Here is a 21,602-nt window from a genome sequence, read left to right as displayed (position 1 = left end):
TCCGAGGTTTAATTCACTGCATTCACCAAATTTGAAATTGTTGGAATGCATGTGTAGTGACAAACAATACACTGTCTTTTTCTGTGGTGCAAATGTCTTAATGACCTTCCTACCAAGCACACTTGGTTTACAGATGAGATTCTTGGGCTCTGTGGGCTCTCTGCATGATAGAATTGAGTAAATTGGTCGAATTCTTTCCCTATGCCCCCACCTGTAAGGAAAGCCCTGCCAAGCAGGGCTTGCCAACTTAGTAACATGAACAGGGGTACAGAGCAATAAACTGGCTGTTAGAAGCATTCTGCAGGTGGAGCGGCATGAAAAGCAAATTATTTCATTACTATGTTGTGTGTAGTGGTAAAAGCACAAGAGAACTGTTCAAAGAAAAAGGAAGACACTGTACCTGCAGATCACCACTCTAGTGAAGCCACACAGAAAATGGATCTGATGCTGCTGGATGAAGAGAGAGGAGGTATTTTGTGTTTTATTGTTTTAAAGGAAGATACAGGTGCCATTTCAGCAGTGAGCTTTTTCCTTTGTCACACTAACTGAGAGCACCGCCATTGCTCCTGCCCATCCTTATCCTCACCTGGGCTTTTATTTAGCTCCAAACAGTGCAGGTGGAAGCGTCACCAAACTCAAGAGCTCTCCCCTTATGCCATGCACAAGCATGTGTCATGCTGGAGGAGGGAGGCCCAGCTTGCCATTTGCCTGCATTTCTTCTCACACAGGGAGGAGGGATTGCAGATGGGCTGAGGCCTGAGACACAGGCTGCAAAGCTGTCTTTGAGCTCAAAAGGGAATTTGTCAGAGGTGAGGGACAATAGCAGTGTGAAATAGCAGCAAAGTACAGCTGCTCCCATGCATTAAAACAGAGCCATTTCTCCATCTGGAGGCTGTATTCCTAGAAAAAAGCTCAATTCAGAAGCCCACACCAATGCCATCACGCACACCCAGTCATAGCCCTGGGCACCACCCTCTTATATTTGGGCTTCAGTCTGCAGTGGCAGCTCTGGCCTCACATATTCTCCACTGGCACCTGTGATACAGCTTGCAATCAGTTGGTGAAATCAGAATAAATCTCACCAGTAGCAACAGCATTCACAGATAGGAAGATCCCATGGGAGGGCAATGAAGTGGGAGCAGGTACTTCAGCTGAAATGAAGCTGGAAGCACCAGGGAATAACATGCCCAGGACCAGGTCCTCATCCCATGCCACTCCTGACCCCTCAGTGTCCAAAGCTATTTAAAAGAACAGGAGCCCAAGCATCCTTGCTGGATCTGGGAAACCAAAATGAATGATTTCAGGTGCAAGAGTGAGACAGGAGATCTCCATGCCATTGTTAAGGGGGGGTGGTGAGTGCCCCACATCCTGTGTGTTGTACTGGATGGGCTCCCCTTGCATGGCCTCAGGCTATAGGCACAAGTGCAAAGAGATGTCAAGAAAGACCTATCAAGAAAGAACAGGGAGAAGAAGAGTGATAATGAGGCCTTTTTTCTTTTTTTTTTTTTCTTTTTTTTTTTGTGATGTAAAGAGGGAAAGTGAAACCTCAAATTTTCTGCTTTCCTTGAAAGAAAAGCTTGTGCTTTCCTAGAGGCAGTTATCTGAGAGGATCATTTGGAAAAGAAGCTCAACATTGCCCTTTAAGGGCACATTCCTGTTTGTGCATAAAATGTTAGGACTACACTTTAATCAAACAAATAATCAAGCAAAGAGCTACAGAGACCAGTCAAACAACCCATCTGGCAGTGTGTCACCATTTATATGATTTGGCACAGAGCAGCACACAGCATGGCTGTTGTCCTGCCAGTGCCATCTCAGGAAGTGTTCTGCAGTTAGAGTTGCTCAAATCAAGGTTTTGTCACCGGTATAGTAACACAGGCATCTTTGTTTCCCCAGTAACAGTAAAGCAATTGGTTCAATTTTCTCTGAAGGAAAGCCTTTTTTTTTAAAACAGTGATCACTGTGGAAACACTTAGCGGGAGAATTGCTGTGGTGGAAAATGAACCTATTTTGTAGCAGAGGTAAACATGTTGTCTGTATGGTATTTCCCCTCCTCCTGTGCTCTTGCAGAACCAGAGGAGTCAACAGGAAATCAACTGGCTTTAGGTAGAGCTGATATCTCTGGGCAGGAGACTGCTTTTTTCAGTCTCTATTTCTCTGCCTGACTGAAAATATAGAAGTGCATGAAACAAGTAATTTTTACTGCATCTGAACTGGTTGTATTTTGGTCTTGGAAGATGTAATAATGTCTACTAGAGTGCATTAGCAGTAGAATTTGCTCTCTTGTATGCCAGATCCCATGTTCTTTTTCCTCAGTTACTGAGAAAAAAGCAAAGTTCAGGCACCAAACTGCTTTCTGTGCTTTGAGTGCTCAGAGAGGATAACTCTCATTCACTCTAACTTTTCTAGATTTATCACTGGACTGTGCTGTACCATAAGCTATCTTCACCTTGCTTTTGTGAGCTGCAAGGACAAAGCTGGCCTTCTAACCTTCCATGATACTATTTCTCCAGTTAAATGCTGCATTTGCTCCGTGAGTTAATGTCTTCACTGGAGGGTTAACCATCAGCCATTTCTTCTCCTCTTTGAGCTCTTCACAGAAACACATGCCCAGAGAAGGGATCTAGGAAGGAAGGATACAAGCAGCAGTTCCTAGCAGGGTCATTGATTTGGTTTTACAGCAGAACAGAAGAGCAGATTCTGAGACCATTCTGAAGATAGAGCCTGGAACATTTTGCCACTTTTGAAACAAACTGAAAACAGGCTGGATGCCTGTGGTGCAACAGCTAAGCTTGTGCCATCACCTTGAGCTCACACTTGGATTTGAAAATCTAGATGTATTCACTCCTTATGGATCAACTGTAGGAAGTAAAATCACGTCTAAAGACTGAATTCTCTTCTTAGTAATAGCAAGGCAGATGATAAGGAAAACTGGAGTGAAAAAATCTGCCACTGGTGATAATACACAAGTAAAACAGGCAAAAAACTCTACAACAAAGTCTCAAGGGCAAGCCTCACTTGTGAAGCTGGCAAGAAAAACCTTCTCTGTTTCACACTGTAGCTGAGCACTTAAGCTGTGAACTTGCAATGACCTGAAAATGTACAATTTAAAGAGTCACTTTCTGAATATAGCTGCAGTTTATGCTCATAACACTATGAGGAGAGGGAAGGCTCTTAGTCCTGCTTCTATAGTTAGGAGGCTCATGCCAGAGGGAGAGGTTTCCACATACATCTCACATGTAGCTGCTATCTGATACTGACTTTGCATGGGTGTTGAATGAAAATCTCCTAATATGTTATTTAACAGGACAAAATTCTTCTCTTGACCACTAGTTCTATGCTAAAACTACACAAAATAGATCCTTTTGTACCAAGAGAGCTAATGTCAATGGTATTGACATGTCGTTACAAGTCTCACTGCCTGGGAAAGCTCGATACTGAAAGTACAGAAACACATACAGAAAGCTGCCTGCTGAATAAAAAGTCTTCTTACCTTTCGGACCACATTGGCAAAGTCACTGCTGTCTCTGGCAGGGAGTCCTATCAGAGGTCGGGTGAAAGATGCCAAGGAAGAGCCATGCCCCACAATAAGGATGACACCTGAAAAACCATAGTAAGAAAAGAAAGGCAGTTAGGGGGTTGTCTGACTTTGCAGACATCTTTGTTAATGTGGCAGAGTGTACTGCGCTGGTCAGAAAAAGTCTGATGTGTTGCAGACATGCCAGCTAGTGAGAAAAAGTACTTGCTCAGTGAACAGCTTTCCAGAAATGTAATCTTCTTATGCTGATCTGCATTGCAAGGCACAAGTAGAATGACCAAAGAATATACTCTTGTAATTTTTTATTGCCTTCTGTTTAAGTTTGATTTTTCTTTTCTGTTCTATAAATTGTATTTATTTTGACTTAGCACAGGCCAAGAACTACAAGCCTATCTTGAACTCTGTGCAATATAAATAATCAATTGTAAATGTGCTTCTGTTGACAAACCCATGCCTATTCCTGACACTGGAAGTGTCTTGCAGAATATACAAAGATCTGAAACCTTTACCTTTGCTGGGGCAGGCAGTGACGATCTCTTTTATAACTGCAGAGCTTCTGCTCACATATTCCTCATAACTTTCTGATGGGACCAGAGAAGAGAGTGGGATGTTTTCCCTGACAATACAATCAGAAATACATGTTAATCTAGATGAATGAATGAGCACACATGAGAGGAGGCACTTGGTTAAAAGGATGTGGGTTTATCTACTGACTTGAGTGACATACCGATACCTCAGCAATTCACATTAAAACTTAAGCCCACATCTTGTAGTTCATAAAACACCAGAAGCAGGGAAAACCATGCTTTAATAAAACCCCTAGTTTACAGTGGAGGTTGTTTAAACCAAGACCCATCCCAAAGTTTCTCAGGAGAAATGTCTTGATTCATAGTGGCTGGTGGTGCCAAGGATAGGCAGCTGAGAAGGCCATATTTCTAGTGATGAGAGCCCTACCAGCCTTCCCTGTGCTGTAGGACTAGCAAAATAGTCAGCAGGACAACAGTGATTTGCTGCCTCTCAACAATCTCCTTGCTTTTCTTGGCTGATGCTTAAATTAGGGATTCTTGGCAACAGAATTCAGCCTCCTCAAACTCACTTCCTATTTTTCATATCATCCTCTGAATCTGAGAACTAGAGAAATTCACAGCCATGGCTGGCAAGTATGATTATATGATTAGCCACATGCTGTGACACAATCCAGAATGTTTATTTCTTTCTACAAAAAACTGCCCTGCTGTTTTGATAGCCTCCTTTTTCAGTGAATAGACAGAAGAGAGATTAGATTAATATACTGTAGTAAGGTTTGATATCAAAGTGTACTTTTACCAGTGAGTCCTTGGTACATTTCAGGTAAATTGCAGCAGCACAAACTACATAAGTAGAAAATAAGTGGAAAAACCATGTGGCGGGCCCATGCTAAATTGTTAGTACTAATGCTAATACTAATTCTGGCTAGGTTAAGTCTGCTGATGGAACAGTCCGGGACTTGACCCAGGTGAAGGCCGCCCCTTGAAGTGAGTGAATATGGTAAAACTACCTCTGCAACCGGAGGATTTTGAACCCTGTCCATGACAGCAAGAAAGTGGCATCAAATGTGCAGGGTTACAGCTTATCCTCTCTGCTTTTGCCTGGACCTGAGTGAGCTGTAAGGCTACAGTTGGCACTGCTGCAAAGCTTTCCTCTCCAGTTCCCACTGCTCTACGCCTGCACTCTGTCCTGTGTGGAAATTTGAGGAAAATGATCTCATACTGAAAAAACTGTTGAAAAACTTTAAAATGACCTATGACCCACGAATAGGGAAGATTTTATTCTTTCACAAAGTTTAAAATGAAGATGCTTACTTGCCTGTAAGAAATACATTACGAGCTGAGAATTTCCTTTCCCTCTTTCTTACACAAGTGGGACACCTCAGACACGCTCACTTTTATTAGCTGAGCAATTTCCTGGAGCTGCCTGTGCACTGCACACACGGAACAGTCCCAGAGAGCACAGTAAGCAGCTAGGTAAATTGGAGCTCATTCATTTCCTGCTCCTCTGTGGTTTGCAAGTGTTCAGAAATAGCATCAGTCCCCTCTCTCAGCTCTGGGGCCCCCAAAAAAATCCTTTCTGCAACTCAAAACATAACAACGCCCTCCTCGACTGAGTTTGGCATGAACTGTCCTGCTTCCCCTCCTCTACCCCCCAGATCACAAGGAAAGCTGGCTGCGTACACCTCTCTCAACCCAATGGATATGAAAGCAGCAGCAGAGCTTGCTAATGCTGTGTGCAAGCTTCAGGTGTGTACCCATTTCTAAAAAGGCCTGTATTGTCTCCATGTTAGAGCAACAAAGCTGACTCTTGCCATTAGACAGAAGACTGCATATCTTTGGGAATAGACCATGCAGTCTTGAATTTGATTAGCATCATCCATTGTTTGCAATGTCCCTAACCTGTTTATAACATATAAAGAGGGAGGAGGTACCTCAGGGGAAGAAGAACTGGTTTTAACAGCTAGACAGTAAGACATTACCTGTAACTTGTATCTATGTTGTAAGAAGCCTCTGTCAGTTCTGTGAGAGTCATAAAGTTTGGAATTACTCTGCTTGCTTCCCACTTGGTCCATTCAAACAGTCCTGGTTCCACTCTGATTTTGACTTTTTGGTCTAATTTAAGCCCTGCAAAGACAAGCTGTATTTCTTAAAAAGAAGAAGCTATACTCAAACAGTTACATTTGAGCAGTACATTCTGTTCTGTTTGCTGTAATATTTTCATTAACCAAATAAACTGCTTATTGATGAAAAAAAAAAGGATCATGTTTAAATGAAGCCAACATATTCTTGTCTGACTAATGTTAGGTCACGCAAAAAATTACACAATTTTATTATATTATGTTATAGCTATATTGCTATTATTATTGTTGTTATTTCTGGAGTTCTCCTGTGATACCTTCAAAGATAGAAGTGAGCAAAAGACCTCAGCAATGTTTCAATATGAATAAACTTTATAAAGGAAATGTCTTTTTTAACCCATTTTTATATAACATTTTGTACAGTGACCCTCTGTGGGGCAATAAATCATTCTACAGCAGAATTTTAATTTAATTCTGTTGTAAAAAGATACATTATTTTGTTTATTATTCTCAAGAGAGGTTACGGGGTTGCACCATTTCCCATAAGAAATGCACACGTTCTACTGAAGATGTAAGGATGATGATGAACTGTGAACCCTTCACAGACCTACTAGAGGAGAGAGGTGAGGAACAGTGAGGAGAAGAGAGAATGGAAGAGGAGGAAGGAAAGAAGTTTCAAGCACGAAGGAACTAAAATCCTTTGGCTTGCACTAAATAACCACAGAATTGTACACAGAATCATTAAAGTCTGAAAGACCACGAAGATCATCCAGTCCCTGGGCAGCCTATTCTAGCACCTGACCGCTTTTTCTGAGAAGAAATGGTACCTAATATCCAACCTGTACCTCCCCTGGCTCACTTGAAGTCACTATCACCATAACTTCTCTCACTGTTACCCGGGAGAAGAGGCCAGCTCCCATCTCTCCACAACCTCCTTTCAGGTGGCTGTAGAGAGCAACAAGGTCTGCCCTGCGCCTCCTCTTCTCCAGACTGAACAACCCCAGTTCCCTCAGCTGCTCCCCATCAGACCTGTGCTTCAGATCCTTCACAGCTCCACTGCTTTCTCTGGACATCCCCCATGGCCTTGATGTCTTTCTTGTAGTGAGGAGCCCAAATCTGAACACAGAATTTGAGATGTGGCCACACCAGTGCTAAATACAGAGGGATGATCACCTCCCTGCTCCTGCTGGCTACCGCCAGAAACTTGATGGCAGTTTGACAAAGACATTTTCATTTTTTATGCCTTACCTTGTAGTACATGTTGGGCTGTCTGTATGCAGCGTAGGGCGGGTGACGAGTACATGTAGCTGACTATCACCTCCTGGTCCAGCAGGGCTTCCCCTAGTGGGAACAGCAATGTAAGGTGCTGTTTCACTCATCACCGTAAGTGAGAAATTACTGCATAAGTGTTTCAGTAAAAAGAGCTGAGACCAAGCGTTGGAAAGGTAGTTACAGAAGAATGTCTCAAAATCTGCCAACAGCAGATAAGCATTTGCATCAGACTTCTGTTGTCAACATCAGACGTGCATGCTCAGGGTGCAGAAATAACTTTGTTTGGTGAGCGAACTGAGTCAGACTAACCCATATCACCCAGCCAGCAGTTTTATCTGTGATAAGCTGACCACGGTCTGCTGACCACGAAGCTGTGTCCTCCAGCCAGCCCCCTCGGTGACAATTGAAGGAGACATTACTCCCTTGTAGATGTGCTGTGGGGCACAGGTAGTGTTGCAGTTTCCTTCTTATAACTATCTTGGCCAGGAACTGGCAGACTGGATCTCTAAGATGAACAACCAGCCTCTCTATTTTAATGTTTAACAAGGCCTTGCAGCAGTTGTCCATCCAGAATGGTTTCCACAAACAATGCTGCTAGCAAGTTTCTCTACTATTAGGCCAGTGTGAGCTTTTCCAGATGTTGAAAGATTGCTTCCCAAACCCATACAGTTGCGGTAGGATATTATCCATCTTACCTATAAGTCTTGACTGGAAAACACCGCAGGAAGATAAAGGAGGATCATGCTCAAAATGCTTTATGCCATCTTTCCGTTTTGGTAGGGTGGAAGGAAAGTTGAGGTCTGCTCTGTCGTATTTTCCTAAAACAAGGTGGAACATTTTGCTGTGATGTGAGGAAGGCAGCAACAAAATACACTGGCTGCCTTTTGTTGTAATGGCTCCATTCATTTTGGATTGTCAGACCAGAATTATATTTTTGCTGGCAAATAAAAACAGGTTGGAGCCCTGTTAAAAAATCCCAGTGAATACTAATTACCTCAAAGAGATCACAATACTGACTTGGGAAATCACCTGTCCTAACAAAATAACACCTCTTCTGCAAGCTCCAAAAGAGCAAAAGAAGGGAGTGGAGGAGAAAGAACTCAGAAAGTTGGAGGGGTCTGATAAACTCCATTTGGGTCACTTGAATAACTAAAGGTAGAGATTTTATGTTTTGTGCTTCTGTCAGCAACATGTATGAATTGTACCAGAGCAATGTTTGTTCTGTGGTGTTTATCCAAAACAAACATAAAAGACAGCGAGACATAAGGTCCAGGCTGGACCAGGCTCCGAGCAACATGTTCTAGTTGTAGATGTCCCTGTTCATTGCAGGGGAGTTGGACTAGATGGGCTTTAAAGGTCTTTTTCAATTCTAAGGATTCTATGATTCTATGACATGATGATGGTTAGGTGCAGGTCAAAGAAGTGTTGTGTCTGACTGTGCATCATTATTCACTCTTCTGTGTCAGCATTTACATCTACAGGTAGAAGCCTGTATCCCTTGTACTCCATTACTGGGGTAAAGAAGTTCTGGCTCAGGTTTGTTCACAACCTTCCATTATCTTACTCACCATCTGCAGTTAAGCACTGTTGAAGCCAAGATTTCCCAAAGACCTGATCAACTCTTTCCCCATGGCGCATCACCAACATACCTCTTCGCAGATTGGTGTTCTGAGAAAGCTATATAAAAATTACTTTCCATTACAATATGCATGAAAAATCCAAATTTCTGAATGCTGTCTAATAGAGCAAGGACCAGCAGGGCTGTCCCAAGAGATAGATAACAACCACAGAGAGGGAAAGAATTAAATTAATAAAATGGATTAGAATATTAAGGACAAAAATAGGCCTGACTAGCTCTCTGTTGAAAGCAAATGAAGAATATCTCTGATCTTCATGGGCTACAGGTTAGATTTAAATTCAGTGTTTATTCTAGGAAAGATAGTACTGATAAATCTTTTAATTCCACTGTGGGAAGGAGTTACATTAGTATGTATTGCATAGTCGGTACAAACAAAAAAGGAAAGCAGCTAGCTGATTTAAGTCATAATATTCTTTTCTAACATCAATCTCATCTTTTTTTTCCAAATGAAAACAGAGATTTTACATTTTTCCAACAGTGTATGGCTAAGTAATTAGTGAGCCCAGGTCTCATCTGAGACCTTGTTTTCCCTTAGTTTGCATGAGTATACAAATACGTTCTAAGTATGTAGGAGTTAGTTTACAATGAGTACAGACAGAGAGGAAAAGATAAAGAAGAATACCTCAAAAGCTTTAAAACTTTTTAAAAAGCAATTCATCACAGCATTATTGTTGCAACATCAAGGTTAGTGATGCGTATCTTTAATAACAGAGAAGGGAATTCTTAAGAAATGGTGTGAGATATATATTTATGTATATTTTTATATATATATATATATGTATTTTGCTAAATACTGCTGCATTTCTGCTGTAAGGCACCAATCAACTGCTATGAGATCAGAGTTTAAGGTTTTGTGGTCTAGATATTCTGCCTGGGAGGAGCTCATAGGCTGTGGAAATGCTTAGACTGAAGATGTGCACATCTGCAAAAAGTGAGTTTTGTAAAAGATGGCAAGGGTAATACCACATTACATACACTACAAAATATTTATGGGATATGGTACTGTAAATGTACATGCAGCGTATGCATACGCTACATATATTCATTACAACATAACATAAAAGTGTTAAGGAGAACCAGAAAGATAGTATTAAATTTAATATATGCTTTTACTTAACAGCATATTGTGCACAACTACATGGCGAAGATAAGAAATAAAATCCCAACTACCTGAAGTGAAAGAACATCGGTTACACTCCTTGACATAACAGGATTACGGACTTCTCCATTCAGCTTAACATTAGGTTCATTTGTGGATTGGGTGAAAAATTTTGAAGCTGGCACAAAAGCATATTCTCTGTAGAAAAAGCAAAAGCAGTGCACACACAACTTATGAGCACACAAAAACAGAAGGGATTTTTAAGTCCAGATTTTGTCTATAGGCATATGGACAAGATTCCATATTCCATTCAGTATATTTCACAGACATGCAATCCATTTTATAACTTTGTTCAAGTTGTAATCTGTCAGTAAAAATAAGAGTAAATTATATGAACTGACGACATGCATTGGATGTAACTATTCTGAATTTTGAGCTCCAAGCAGGAAATAATACCTGATTGTCACCACCCTGCCTCTAAGGGCTCAGTATGGATGAAATCTATACCTCTTGCTTAGAAAAATTAGATCTAGTCTAGAAGAATCATTTGCCACACTGGAAACCAGTGAGATGCCTGCTGATAAAGGCTGAATTGACAAGGCAAGGGTGAGCACAAGGTGTTGGAGTAACCTTTCCATGGTTTAATTCATTTAATTTCAAGTTGGTTTTGCTACCTCCTGAAATGAGAAAAAGAAGAAACACTGGAGGTGCTAAGGGCCAGGTTGGATGGGCCCTGGGCAGCCTGATCTGATGGATGGCAGCCCTGCCCATGGAAGAGAGTTGGGGCTGGGTGGCTTTAGGGTCCTTTCCAACCCAAACCATTCTGTGATTCTGTGCTTCACATTATTCAAGAGCACAGGAAGGCTATCCTTTGAGCAGCTGGACTCCAGGTTTCCATGTGCATGTGTCCTATCACTTCTTGTTAAGAAATTTCATTTTCCCACCCAGATACCAAAGTGCCCTCCGCTCACCTCACCTCCAGCTTTCTCCCAGCAGCAAGGAGGAACAGCAGCTGCATAAAACCCCTGCACCATGAAACCCCAGAAACCCTAGCACCTGTGGAGTGGATCACAACCAACCTGTGCTTAACCCACGTGTCTGACTCGTTGGCTCTCTCTGTGTAGTTTTCAGGAATAAAACCCTGGCACCCACTCTGGTGTGAGGTCCCGATGACCCAGCCTTCGCTGACTTCGGACTGCTGCGTTGGGTTGACGTAGATGAAATCCCCAGCATTGATCATGAGCTCGTCAATATTCTGGGGCTTGTACTGGAAGACAGCCCGCAGTGTCTGGTGGAAGGACAGAGCTGGGTCAGGTTAGGAGCTGGCTGCAGGGGCAGCAGCATGGAGGGGACGTGCTAAACCTGTGGCAGCCACTGCCATCAGCAGCATTTCCCACACTGCAGCTTGCTCTGACTTGCTACTTCAGCAGACAGATAACCGTGAATATGCACTGAGTGTAAAAATAGGCACTTGGTATTCATAATATTACTTTTTTTTTCCTGTAACTAGTGTGACATATTTGAAAGCAGACACAGCAAAAAGATTATCAGTTATTTTGGTGATTACTTGTAGCTGTCTCAAGTCAAAATATGAGATTCAAAACAAACAATATACTGGTCTGGATTAAAAAAATAACAGTTGTTCATCATTCAGTAGTTTAAATTTGGAAATGAAAATGGGAAAAATATTGATTGTTTTAAATTAAGAATATGGTAAACTGAATTTGACCAGGGAGAACTGTGCCCTGCTCACTGAAGTTTAACTTGTGCCTTTTTCATCATTGTTGAGCAATAAAAAAAAACTTACTCTGCTGAATGGAATTTTACTGCAGAGCAGTGATTTGACAAAGAAATGTTCAAGGGTCATCATTTCCTGTCTCTTTTATTTTCTCAAAGCTCATTGTAAGATGAGTTCTTCTGCTGCAGTTTGGGATTGGATCTTGCTGACATGCAGGTCAAGCAGGTAACCATAAACATATCTCCTATAGACTCAAGGATACAGTTTTTTCAGCCCAAAGAGATACTTGAAGCAGCCATACATTCTGAACACTGTACTGTGCATGTACTGATTTTCCCCATAGAAAACAAAATAAAACAAACAGGATGACTGCAGGAAATATTCCAACCACAGACCCAGAAATTTAATAAACCAAATGACAGTACCTGGTAATGCACAAAACGCATGTCCCTTGAGTAGAGAGCAGCTACCCAGAGGCAGGTCTCCTCTGGGTTAATGCATTTGGCAAGTTGCTCCAAAGTCTTCTGGTGGTGAGGACAGAACTTGTGAGCCAAGGTAAGGTGGAGCTGCTTTAGGCAGGGCTTCACGTGACAGTCTAGGAATAAAGCAACCAATTTATATCATGACTTACAAGGGAAGGCTGTTTAAAGTTCTTTGTGCTTTATCCTGCATGCTTTGTATGATTTAGGAAATATCTTTGTAATTAGTAGAAGAGTAGACCATAGTTTTATTAAATAATTGTTTTACCAGATGTCATGGCTTTATTTATGCTAAAATAATTCAGAAATCTGGACTGAATTGGAGCCTTGGCTTAAGCTGAGAGGAAAAACAAACTGTTGGAATTCCTTTCCCAGTCTGACGTATAGAATTGGTCTTTCCCAGACTAAGCTATCCAAGGGCTGCAGTGTTTTGGTCTCCACTGATGGCTGAGGTTTCCCAGTGTCATGGGAAATGTTTATATGGTGTTTGTTGCACCAGTGTCTGGAAGTATGTGTCTGCTCCTAGGAGGTTATAGAGGTCTCCCTTCCTTAGTTCCGTAAGCTTGGTTTAAAATATACTTCTTCATTTCCTTATTGTATTTATTACCCTGACAACTGTGAATGTAAAAAGCACTTCACCCATTGGTGGTATGAGTGTAAAAAATGCTTGCCCTTTCTATGATGAACAATGCTGGGGGTGTGGGAGATCCCCAGCTGGCACACAACCACTGAAAGGAGATGGGTGACTCAGATTCAGGAGGAGACAGATGTATGTGAGCATGAGGGAAAACCCAGGCCCGATGGGCTGCATTTCTTTGCTTTTTCATTTCCGCCTTCCTCCTCAGCCTGGCCACGGAAAGTTGAATATCCCCAAGGTGGAAAGGTGTCTTCCCAAGGCTGCATGTGAGACAGAGAACTGGGTATAGTTAAGATTTGGTTTATTTCCTTCAAACATGTATTTTCTCTTTTGTTTCTGTCCTCACACAATCATGGCACTGGTCCCTGATGAAGAAAAGACAAAGTAGAGGTTGGGTACAGAGGTCTAGGGGTATTTAGGAGTAGATCTCTTTCTATCTTATATATCCTGGTCCTGATGGGTTCTCAAGTTATACTGACAAACATTTCAGCTTGTGGGCCAATATAAGAAAAGTAAAGCAAAAAAAAACCCAGAAAACAACAAACCCAAAGAAGTTAATCCCACAGAAATTACTCTGTAACAGCTCAAAATGAAATAACCTCTAGTCAAAACCCATTATGAGCAGCACAGTGTAAGTGCCCAGAAAACAAAGATCTCATATTGTTTTAAGGGATTGCTGTTTGAAAGATCTTGCCAGGCTAAACCTTTGCCTGGATTTCTTAAATAGAATAAATTTATGAAGACTTCTATGACTTTTCTTTTTTCTTGTTCATAGAGTTCAACAAAAACCTCCTAGACAAAAGCAGCATATCTTCAGAGTCTAAATCAAGCTCCTCTAGCCACGTTGTTTTTGAATCTGTAGGAGGAAAATGTGCTTGCCAGCAGTAAAACATCTGCTACACTGCTGTGGAGACACGGGAGATAGTTTCGTTATCATGTCTAAGCATTTGCACAACAGCCCACTCATTTTCCCTCTCATGTTGATCTCACCTGCTAGGGCTGAAGCCTCTGAAGAGAAGGCCGCAGCAAATTCTTTGAGGATATTTGCGTGGCTGTCACCAACAAAGAAACCAAGGTAGCTGGTGGATGAGTGTAGTGATAGGGAAATAGTTGGTGGAAATTTCTGTGCAAAGCTGTTGCAGATTCTCTTTAAGATGTCATACAGTAACTCCACTTTCTGGTCTTCACACTGAAAGAAAACAGAGGAAGGACATCCTTTACCCTCTAAGATCAATGTCACTGTGGCAGTCTGTCTTGTAAAGTTACACCAGAAAACAGGATGGGCATTACTTCCTTAGAAAGATAACGCATCTACAAACATGCCTGAAATTCCTGGTATTAAATTTATCAATATTTGCCAGCTTGATCAGCAGTGTCTTGATACTGTATTAGGAGATGGGGTCTTTTACCATTAAGTGAAGGAAGAAAAAGCAAGGTATTTTACCATCTGAACTAATCTGAAATGAGGCAGAGATCATGACTTCTCTCTCTCTCTTCAATTCTAAGTAAGAATTTTTATTACTGTTATTCTACAGTTCTTTGCTCTGGTAAAAAAAATTTAAGAGCTGAGCAACATACATAGGAAAGTTAATACAGAATCTTTGTAATCTTTTGTCCCCTAGTTACAGCAAATTAAAGGATTTTACAAAGCCATGCTTCCACAAAAAGTGTCAATTAAACAATTTAAGAAGTAAATAGAAAAAGATAAAATTTGTGCCATCCAGCCAAAGTCACAGACATTAAACATGCTCCAGTTCCATGCTGTGTTGTGTTTGTTTTTTTCCTTAGTAGAGCTATTTGCTCCTTTCAGGCGCAGGAAATGCACCATGTCAGGAAACAGAAGAGGTTGGGCTGGGAGGTAGGAGCAAGGCAGTGAGTCTCACATCCTATATGGGATGCACCCAGGTCATTTGTCACTGACAGCTGAGGAACATAGAATAGCACTGGTGTGCATTCATCCCTAGAAAATACTATCTGAAACAGAGCTGAGGTGTGTGACGTGAGGCACATTTAGGCATCTCTTCCAGGGTCAGGCCTTTGAACTCAACACTTCTCAAGAGCACAGCATTCGTTATTAATGTTTTTTGGTTTGCGTAATTGCGAGGAATGGCTGCAGGGCACCACACTATTCTATATTTTGCAACAAAATGCTTGTATTTTCATTAGGCTCAGCATTTCACATCATAGTATGATTTACACAATTATTTTGTGCAGCTGCTCTATAGCAATGGTACCATAGCAATAGCCTGTTGGCCTGGACTTGCCAGGTTGTCCAGTTCCACCAGTAGTTACTTTTTGTGCCTTACCGTAAAGAAGTCACAGAGTGTGATGTGAGGGAAAATCTCATGGGCTCTGTTCTTCCCACACTGGCGCTTGCTCTCCTTCCGAAACTCTTGCAGGCAGTTAAACAAGTGGCCAGTGGGGCACAAATAAAGAGCATATTCCTGGGGGATAGGGTCATCCAAAGAGGGATCGTTGCAGTGAGAGTGCAACCTGAAATCAAAACATGTCACACAGAGAAAGCATGTGAGCCACCTACTCTTCTTTTCTTGGCTTCCTTGGGTGCACACCATGAGGTCCCACGAGACATGAACACTGTGCTGAGGCAGGGTGTACATTTACTGTGATGTAGCTCTGAATATCTGTCTGGCTACGCCCCATGCATGCACACAATTGCAGCTCAGATACGATAGCCCCACTGCAGTAAGTAGCCCACAGTTAAGAAGGAGACTTAAAATTGAGGATAGATGTCCGCCCAGAGCAGCCAATCCTCCAATCCTGTGAGACATCACTGTGGTAAAAGTAGTTTCTTCTGCCCAGGAGTGTCTCTATTCCCCAGCTCTTGATTTACCCCAGATCTTCTGCAAATAACCTTGCTTCCCAGAATCAGTGTAAATACAATTATTTCTTTCTGTGATGAATTAAAATGAAAAACAAACAAACAAAACTCACATGCAAGGTCTTTAAAAGCAGCTAACTTCAAACTGGGTAACAGAATCAGTATGTGAACAAGTGTTTCTAGTCAATTTTAATGTGAAACCACTCCTTAGAAATCACAGGTGCTTACCATTTTGCAGCATCTTCTATTGACTTTTGACCTGTAGCAACCAAGGCTTTTTGCCTAGAAAAAAAACACACAAACCAAACAAAAACAAAGTGGATTCATCAGAATAACAGAAAACATTAAAATTGTTTTCTATGATTTTAATAAAATAAAGAATGGACATGCTGTGACAACCAATTCTATTTTTCAGCACCCTATAATAACCTAACCTATACTGACAAGGTTATTCCTGGCACATATTAATGTTCTTGAAGTCCTCCAAACAGTCGGATCTGCTGCATGTCTTTAATTCTTTGTAGACTGGTAATCAGCCCTTTCCACAGAACATCCACAGAATGTGTTTTGGAGAAGTTTGCTTAGCACCCCTACTGATTAAATGGGTTTCCTTACGGTTGATTTAGTTGTCCCTTCACACACTGTAAGAACGGGGTTTGTTCTGTTGATAATTAATGAGAAGCCCAGATTCAAGTGCCAGATTCAAGTCCACACATCCTAAGCAAAACATACTTATCCTAAGCAAAACATACTTATTTGGAGTTTGAAACTCTGGACTGAGGATTTTCCATAGCCCAGAAGAGAGCCAGACTCAAGTCACAAGTTAATTCCAAGATAACATACAATATCAAAATTTCCTCCCCCTTTTATTCAGCTGACATTCTTCGGGATCAAATTTGGTTCATATTTCCTTTTCATAGAGTCATAGAATCTCCTGAGTTGGAAGGGACACACAACAATCATGGAGTCCAACTCCTGGCTCCACGAAGGACCACCCAAAAATCAAACCCTATATCTGAGAGCATTGTGCAGATATTTCTTGAGCTCCGGCTTCTTGGGGCTGTGACCACTGTTCGGGGCAGCCCATTCCATGCCCAGCAACTTCTGGTGAATAACCTTTTCCTAACCTCCAACCTGGCCTTCCCCTGTTTCAGTTCGTACAGGTTTTATTGCTGGTCACCAAAGAGAGGAGAATAGCTAGAGCTTTCAAAATGCAATTAACATTCTCTATGTGACAGACTTTGTGAGTAAATGCTGAGTTTTTGGAGGGTGAAGGATTCCCACTGTTTAAGTAGCACCTGCACCCATGAACCTCATTTCCAGCCCTGCAAACCACCTGTAAGCTTCTCAGAAGTGACATGAAGAGGAATGAGAGACAGTAGAAATGGAAGAAAAACTGCCAAGTTACTCCACATCTGCTTATTCTTCCTTCTTTCTTTAAGTTATCTTTTCTGACCGCTGTGTGCTGAGGGCATCCATTTGTTTAACCTAATCCTCACATTTTTATTCTCCCTCCATTCATATGGCATCTGTGCATGTACTAGAGTGCCATAAGTGTATTAAGGAGCAAGTCTTAATCTTGCTGTGCTTGCTTCTTCCCAGACTTCTCTTTCTAATGCAAAACTACATATGGGCTTGTTAAAAACAATGAAATGTGCATATGTGCAAGTGCAACCATACTTGGCCTCTCAGTGGAGTATCAGCACAGCTGAAGACTGACTCACTCCATCTTTCCACTCAAGCTCTACCTTCTACCTTTCTCCTCTGTAAAACTAGAATTGACAACTACGGCTAAATCAATCCCCAAACCATGAACTAGTTGATCAAAAGAGACCCTGTTTCCTCTGTGACCGGCATCCTTTTTTTTTCTGCCTCTCTGCTGATTTTCCCTTCTCTGTCACGTCAAACATGAACAATGTGTGTTTTCGATGTTCTCCCCACGCAGCTTTTCCTGTCACACCCTGCTGGAATGTAAATGCTTACTGCTGCTTGGCCAGAACTGCCAGCCTTTGTCATCTACTGCTACACTTCAATGTGAGTGTTTTATCACTTTATGCCATGCTGCTTGTCCCATTTGGTGACAAGCTCTTTGTAAACAGCCCCAAAGACAAGCAGAGTTTGACAGCAGCTTTCCTTTACATTGACTCTGTGCAATCATAAAAGTAATAAGACCATTGGAGACCTGAGGCCATGGCCTGTCATGATGCTCAGCATCATCTCCTTGCTCCCCCATGCTCCTCTCTGTGTCTGTTTCCATCTTTCATCCCATCATATAGGTTGGTAGTAGAATACTTTCCAGCAAGGCTTCTCAGCCCCCAGTGTTAGCAAAATATTAGGCTGTAATTAGACATCCTGTGCTTCCAAGATGAGCAGTGGAGGTTGAAAGATAATGCATACGATAAATTCTATACATGCCTAATTCTTTCAGATAAACAGTAGGAATAAATCATTTAAACTTTGCACTAAAAGTAGTGTATTTATGGGGAGAATAAGCTGTAAAGCAGAAAACGGCTATCACATTTCTGTTCTATCAAAGCATGAGATATTCATTATGCTCACTTGCTAGTAGGCTCTATCCTCAAGTATTTGTGTTTTGTTCTTTCTAAAAATGTTGCTTTTGCATGCTGGTCCTATATTATGAAAGATTTTATAATATCTCCAATAAGCCTTATTTTTCACAGGCCAGGATGTCACAGATGAGCAATTTTTCAGAACTTTCATCTATGTTTGAAGCCAGGACTTAGAGAAACAACTAAGAAGTTTTATAAACTACAGTCCAAATTTTCATTGTTTTAAAATCTGTAAGGACAAACAAATAAATAAATAAAGTGTTTTTGGACTTTTTTGCCATTTTATGTTGACTGCCTTGCACTTTGTTCACCGTCTGTTGATTTTGACCTAGAAAGCACAAAGCCACATCAATCATTGGAGAAAATGTTTTGAAAGCAATTTGGAGAACATAAAATACAGAATAAAAATTAGACCTTAGTTTGGAGTGACCGCACTAATATTATCTACTAGAGAAATGAAAAGACGGATTTTAAGCTCCACAGCTAAAATTCCACTGGGCATAACCAGGAATAATGAACCCACAGCTCCCCTGTAAACTGTGCGCATCACATCTAAAGGTGCTTCACCAAGCACCAGGTGTTCCTAAAAAATGGAGCCTGATCAACTTGTTTAATTTTCAATCTAATATCAAAATGGAGGTTACAGAGATACTGATGTCCTTTTTCAAACACTTATGTGAGTACTCCTCTGACATTCTAATGAAAGGACTTATTTTCTTCAGTCATAAGTCCATTGCACAACTGTCTGCCACCACAGAATCCAGACTTTCCCTTCAGAAGTTTGTTGATGCTCTGTAAAACCTCCAAACCTCTCTTTCTGACCAGAGCCATATCTGGGGAAGAAGTTACCACCAAGTAACTGAGTTTTTATTAACAAGTTTTTATTTACTCAAGTAATTGAGTTTTTATTAACTCAATTCAAAGTGCTGCCACCAGTTCATCCTCCCTCAGATGGAGCTGCCAAGGACAGGGCCTGACATTTTCCACGTAGGATGTGCTTTTGAAACAAGATTCATATTTAGGACAGAAAGAAAAAGGGACAGACTCATGTGGCATCTTGTTAAGGAAAGCTTACCCTTTTAAAACACTCTCCTGTGACAAAACCCAGCAAGAACTTTTTTTTTGCCAGGCCTGAAAAAATCTTTGTATAGACGCTACACCCACATTTAGTTCTCTTGTAATAACAGTGGTAAGTAGAAAAAAATGAAAGGATTCATCCCAAGAGTGAACTATAGATATCAACTTCTTAACTCATTGTGAAGTCTCTCAAACTCCAGGTGCAGAAGAGCGTGTGTCTTCAGATACACAGAAAAGTTTTAGGAATGGATACAGAACAAGTTTTGTTTAGCAATAAGATCAACAGTGCTCTACAAGGTATTCGAAGTGAGACAGACCTACTCCTCCTATGGAGACATCACCCCCAAGAAGCGTCTCGTTCTCTTGATGGAAAATGCAAGCTGTCTGCATTTAAGTAGATACAAGAAACACCTCTCACTGTACAAAAGTAGCTGAAAACATTACTCACGCAATGTGAGCTGGGAATCCTTTGGCCAGGAGAGATTCAAGGAGTGCAGAGGGGCTTTTGCTTCTGTGTTTGTTAGACACTTTTGCATACAGCTGCGTCTCAGCCACCGCCATCTCCTCTTCTCTCCCTCTAGCTGTGCTCGGTACTGACAGAAATTAGGAGGGGGAGGAGGGAGGGAGCAAGAAAATGAGAGAGAAAGAAAAAGAAAGAGGCACCTAGAATAAAAAAAACCCTCAAACTTCTTGTGATCTTCTCTGACAAAAGCTGACATCCTGTTTTCATAACCTGCATGTCTTTGAGTTTTTGTTTTAAAGTAGTTAAAAAGCAAAAGTATCTGCAGGCTGTTCCCATCTGCCCTAGTAGAACAAGACGCATTGTCCAAGGGAAAATGTAAGAGTTAGGGTGGACTTGCTGAACAGTCTGAGACTGGATCTTCATTTTAAATTCTCTTCTGGAAGCCAAGAAATCCATCTGTGCTTCTACTGGAAAGGAAGGGGACCTCCTGCATCATATAAGAAGTTATTTTGTAGGCTGAACTCATTCCTCTTGGGCACAACGTTCATATTCTCCAGCTTCAGCTGTACTTGGACCCCCTTATAGCCACAGCCATAGTCCACCAGCTGACCAACTGTTCAAAGACAAACCAGGCGCCCCATCTAGACACAATGCCCTGGGTCTGTGCTTGGAGCAGTTCAGAGAGGCAGCTCAGTGAGGCCTGTGCTTCCAGACAGTGCTGTCCTACTAATAGAGACTTCAAAAATTGGATCTGGCCCATCCCCAGGACATCCAGGGTGGTCAGAGCAGGCAAAATGGCAGAGGCAGCTTTCCCCAGCCTGGACTTCCCTGCTAAGGGTACCACTGTTACCCAGGAAGTATGGGAATGAAAGGGTCTTTAGAGCTGCTGGTCTCAAGAAAAAAGCCATCGCTATCTCCTTCTTGGCTGAAATTCCCCTTGGGGCACCTCAGTAGTCTGGGCTGCCTCTCCCAGTCTTTACCTCTGAAGCCTGGTGAGGAGAGCATTCAAGCAGCCCAAAAGGCACAACCTGGATGCGAGCAGTGAATGAGAAGGTGATGTTGTGCTCTGTCCTTTGTAAGTGCCAGCTTCCATCCTGCATAGTGAAGGGAATGACCGGTTTCCCTCACTTCCAGAGAAGTGTTTTCATGGAAAACCTTCATTTCTTCCATGGTCTCTAAGGAGTCTTGTTTCACTTACACTACCACTACCTTTTACTTTAGTTCTCTTCCTCCTTCTTCCCTCCACCCTCCCTTCGGCAACATCTCTCCATTTACTGAAAAACCGCAAGCCAAATTAGGACTACTTTTGAGTATTTTACAAAGCTGAACATACATTTTCATTTTCTAAACCCAGACTGCAAATAAGTTGATATAACACTCTCAGTACAGGCACCCTGTTTTCAGGAATGAGTTACCGCTTGCAAAATATTTCCAAAAGATTGTGCAATGTCTGATTGTGGAAGTTATCCACAATTAACATATGTGTGTGTTTTTTTTTCTCCAGAACCCCTGTTTAAATGTGCTGTTTGTTATGAGCACACAGCAAAGGGTAAGGAAGTGAAGAAGGAGCAGCATCATCCAAGGATTCTGTATGAAGAATTGGGCCTCTGTCTGCTGCCACTCAGGGCTGCAGGCAGACTCTT

General features: G+C 41.6%; 1 protein-coding gene across 1 annotated transcript; it reads right to left on the bottom strand.

Annotated features, from left to right (window-relative positions):
* Positions 1-455: 455 nt before the first annotated feature.
* Positions 456-20,094, bottom strand: UBASH3A (ubiquitin associated and SH3 domain containing A). Its single transcript, XM_010724412.4, has 14 exons — positions 19,945-20,094; positions 16,078-16,131; positions 15,317-15,503; positions 14,001-14,199; positions 12,320-12,489; positions 11,236-11,444; positions 10,228-10,354; positions 8,987-9,095; positions 8,114-8,236; positions 7,395-7,487; positions 6,048-6,192; positions 4,048-4,154; positions 3,494-3,600; positions 456-2,623 (listed from the first exon to the last, which is right to left on the bottom strand). Exons 1-14 carry the CDS (start codon positions 20,055-20,057, stop codon positions 2,486-2,488), a joined length of 1,881 nt encoding a protein of 626 aa, XP_010722714.1. The 5' UTR covers positions 20,058-20,094; the 3' UTR covers positions 456-2,485.
* Between the last annotated feature and the right edge of the window lie 1,508 nt (positions 20,095-21,602).

Source organism: Meleagris gallopavo, chromosome 1 (genome assembly GCF_905368555.1).
Source record: "Meleagris gallopavo chromosome 1, MGAL_WU_HG_1.1, whole genome shotgun sequence".
Lineage (NCBI taxonomy): Eukaryota > Metazoa > Chordata > Aves > Galliformes > Phasianidae > Meleagris > Meleagris gallopavo.
This window is presented reverse-complemented; position numbering and strand designations above follow the sequence as displayed.

Coding starts and splice junctions, on each gene's coding strand:
- UBASH3A (XM_010724412.4), bottom strand. CDS start 20,057: ATGGCGGTGGCTGAGACGCAGCTGTATGCAAAAGTGTCTAACAAACAC. Junction 4,155..6,047: donor AACATAGATACAAGTTACAG/GTAATGTCTTAC, acceptor TTGTATTGTCAG/GGAAAACATCCCACTCTCTT. Junction 2,624..3,493: donor TTGCCAATGTGGTCCGAAAG/GTAAGAAGACTT, acceptor CTTCCTTCCTAG/ATCCCTTCTCTGGGCATGTG.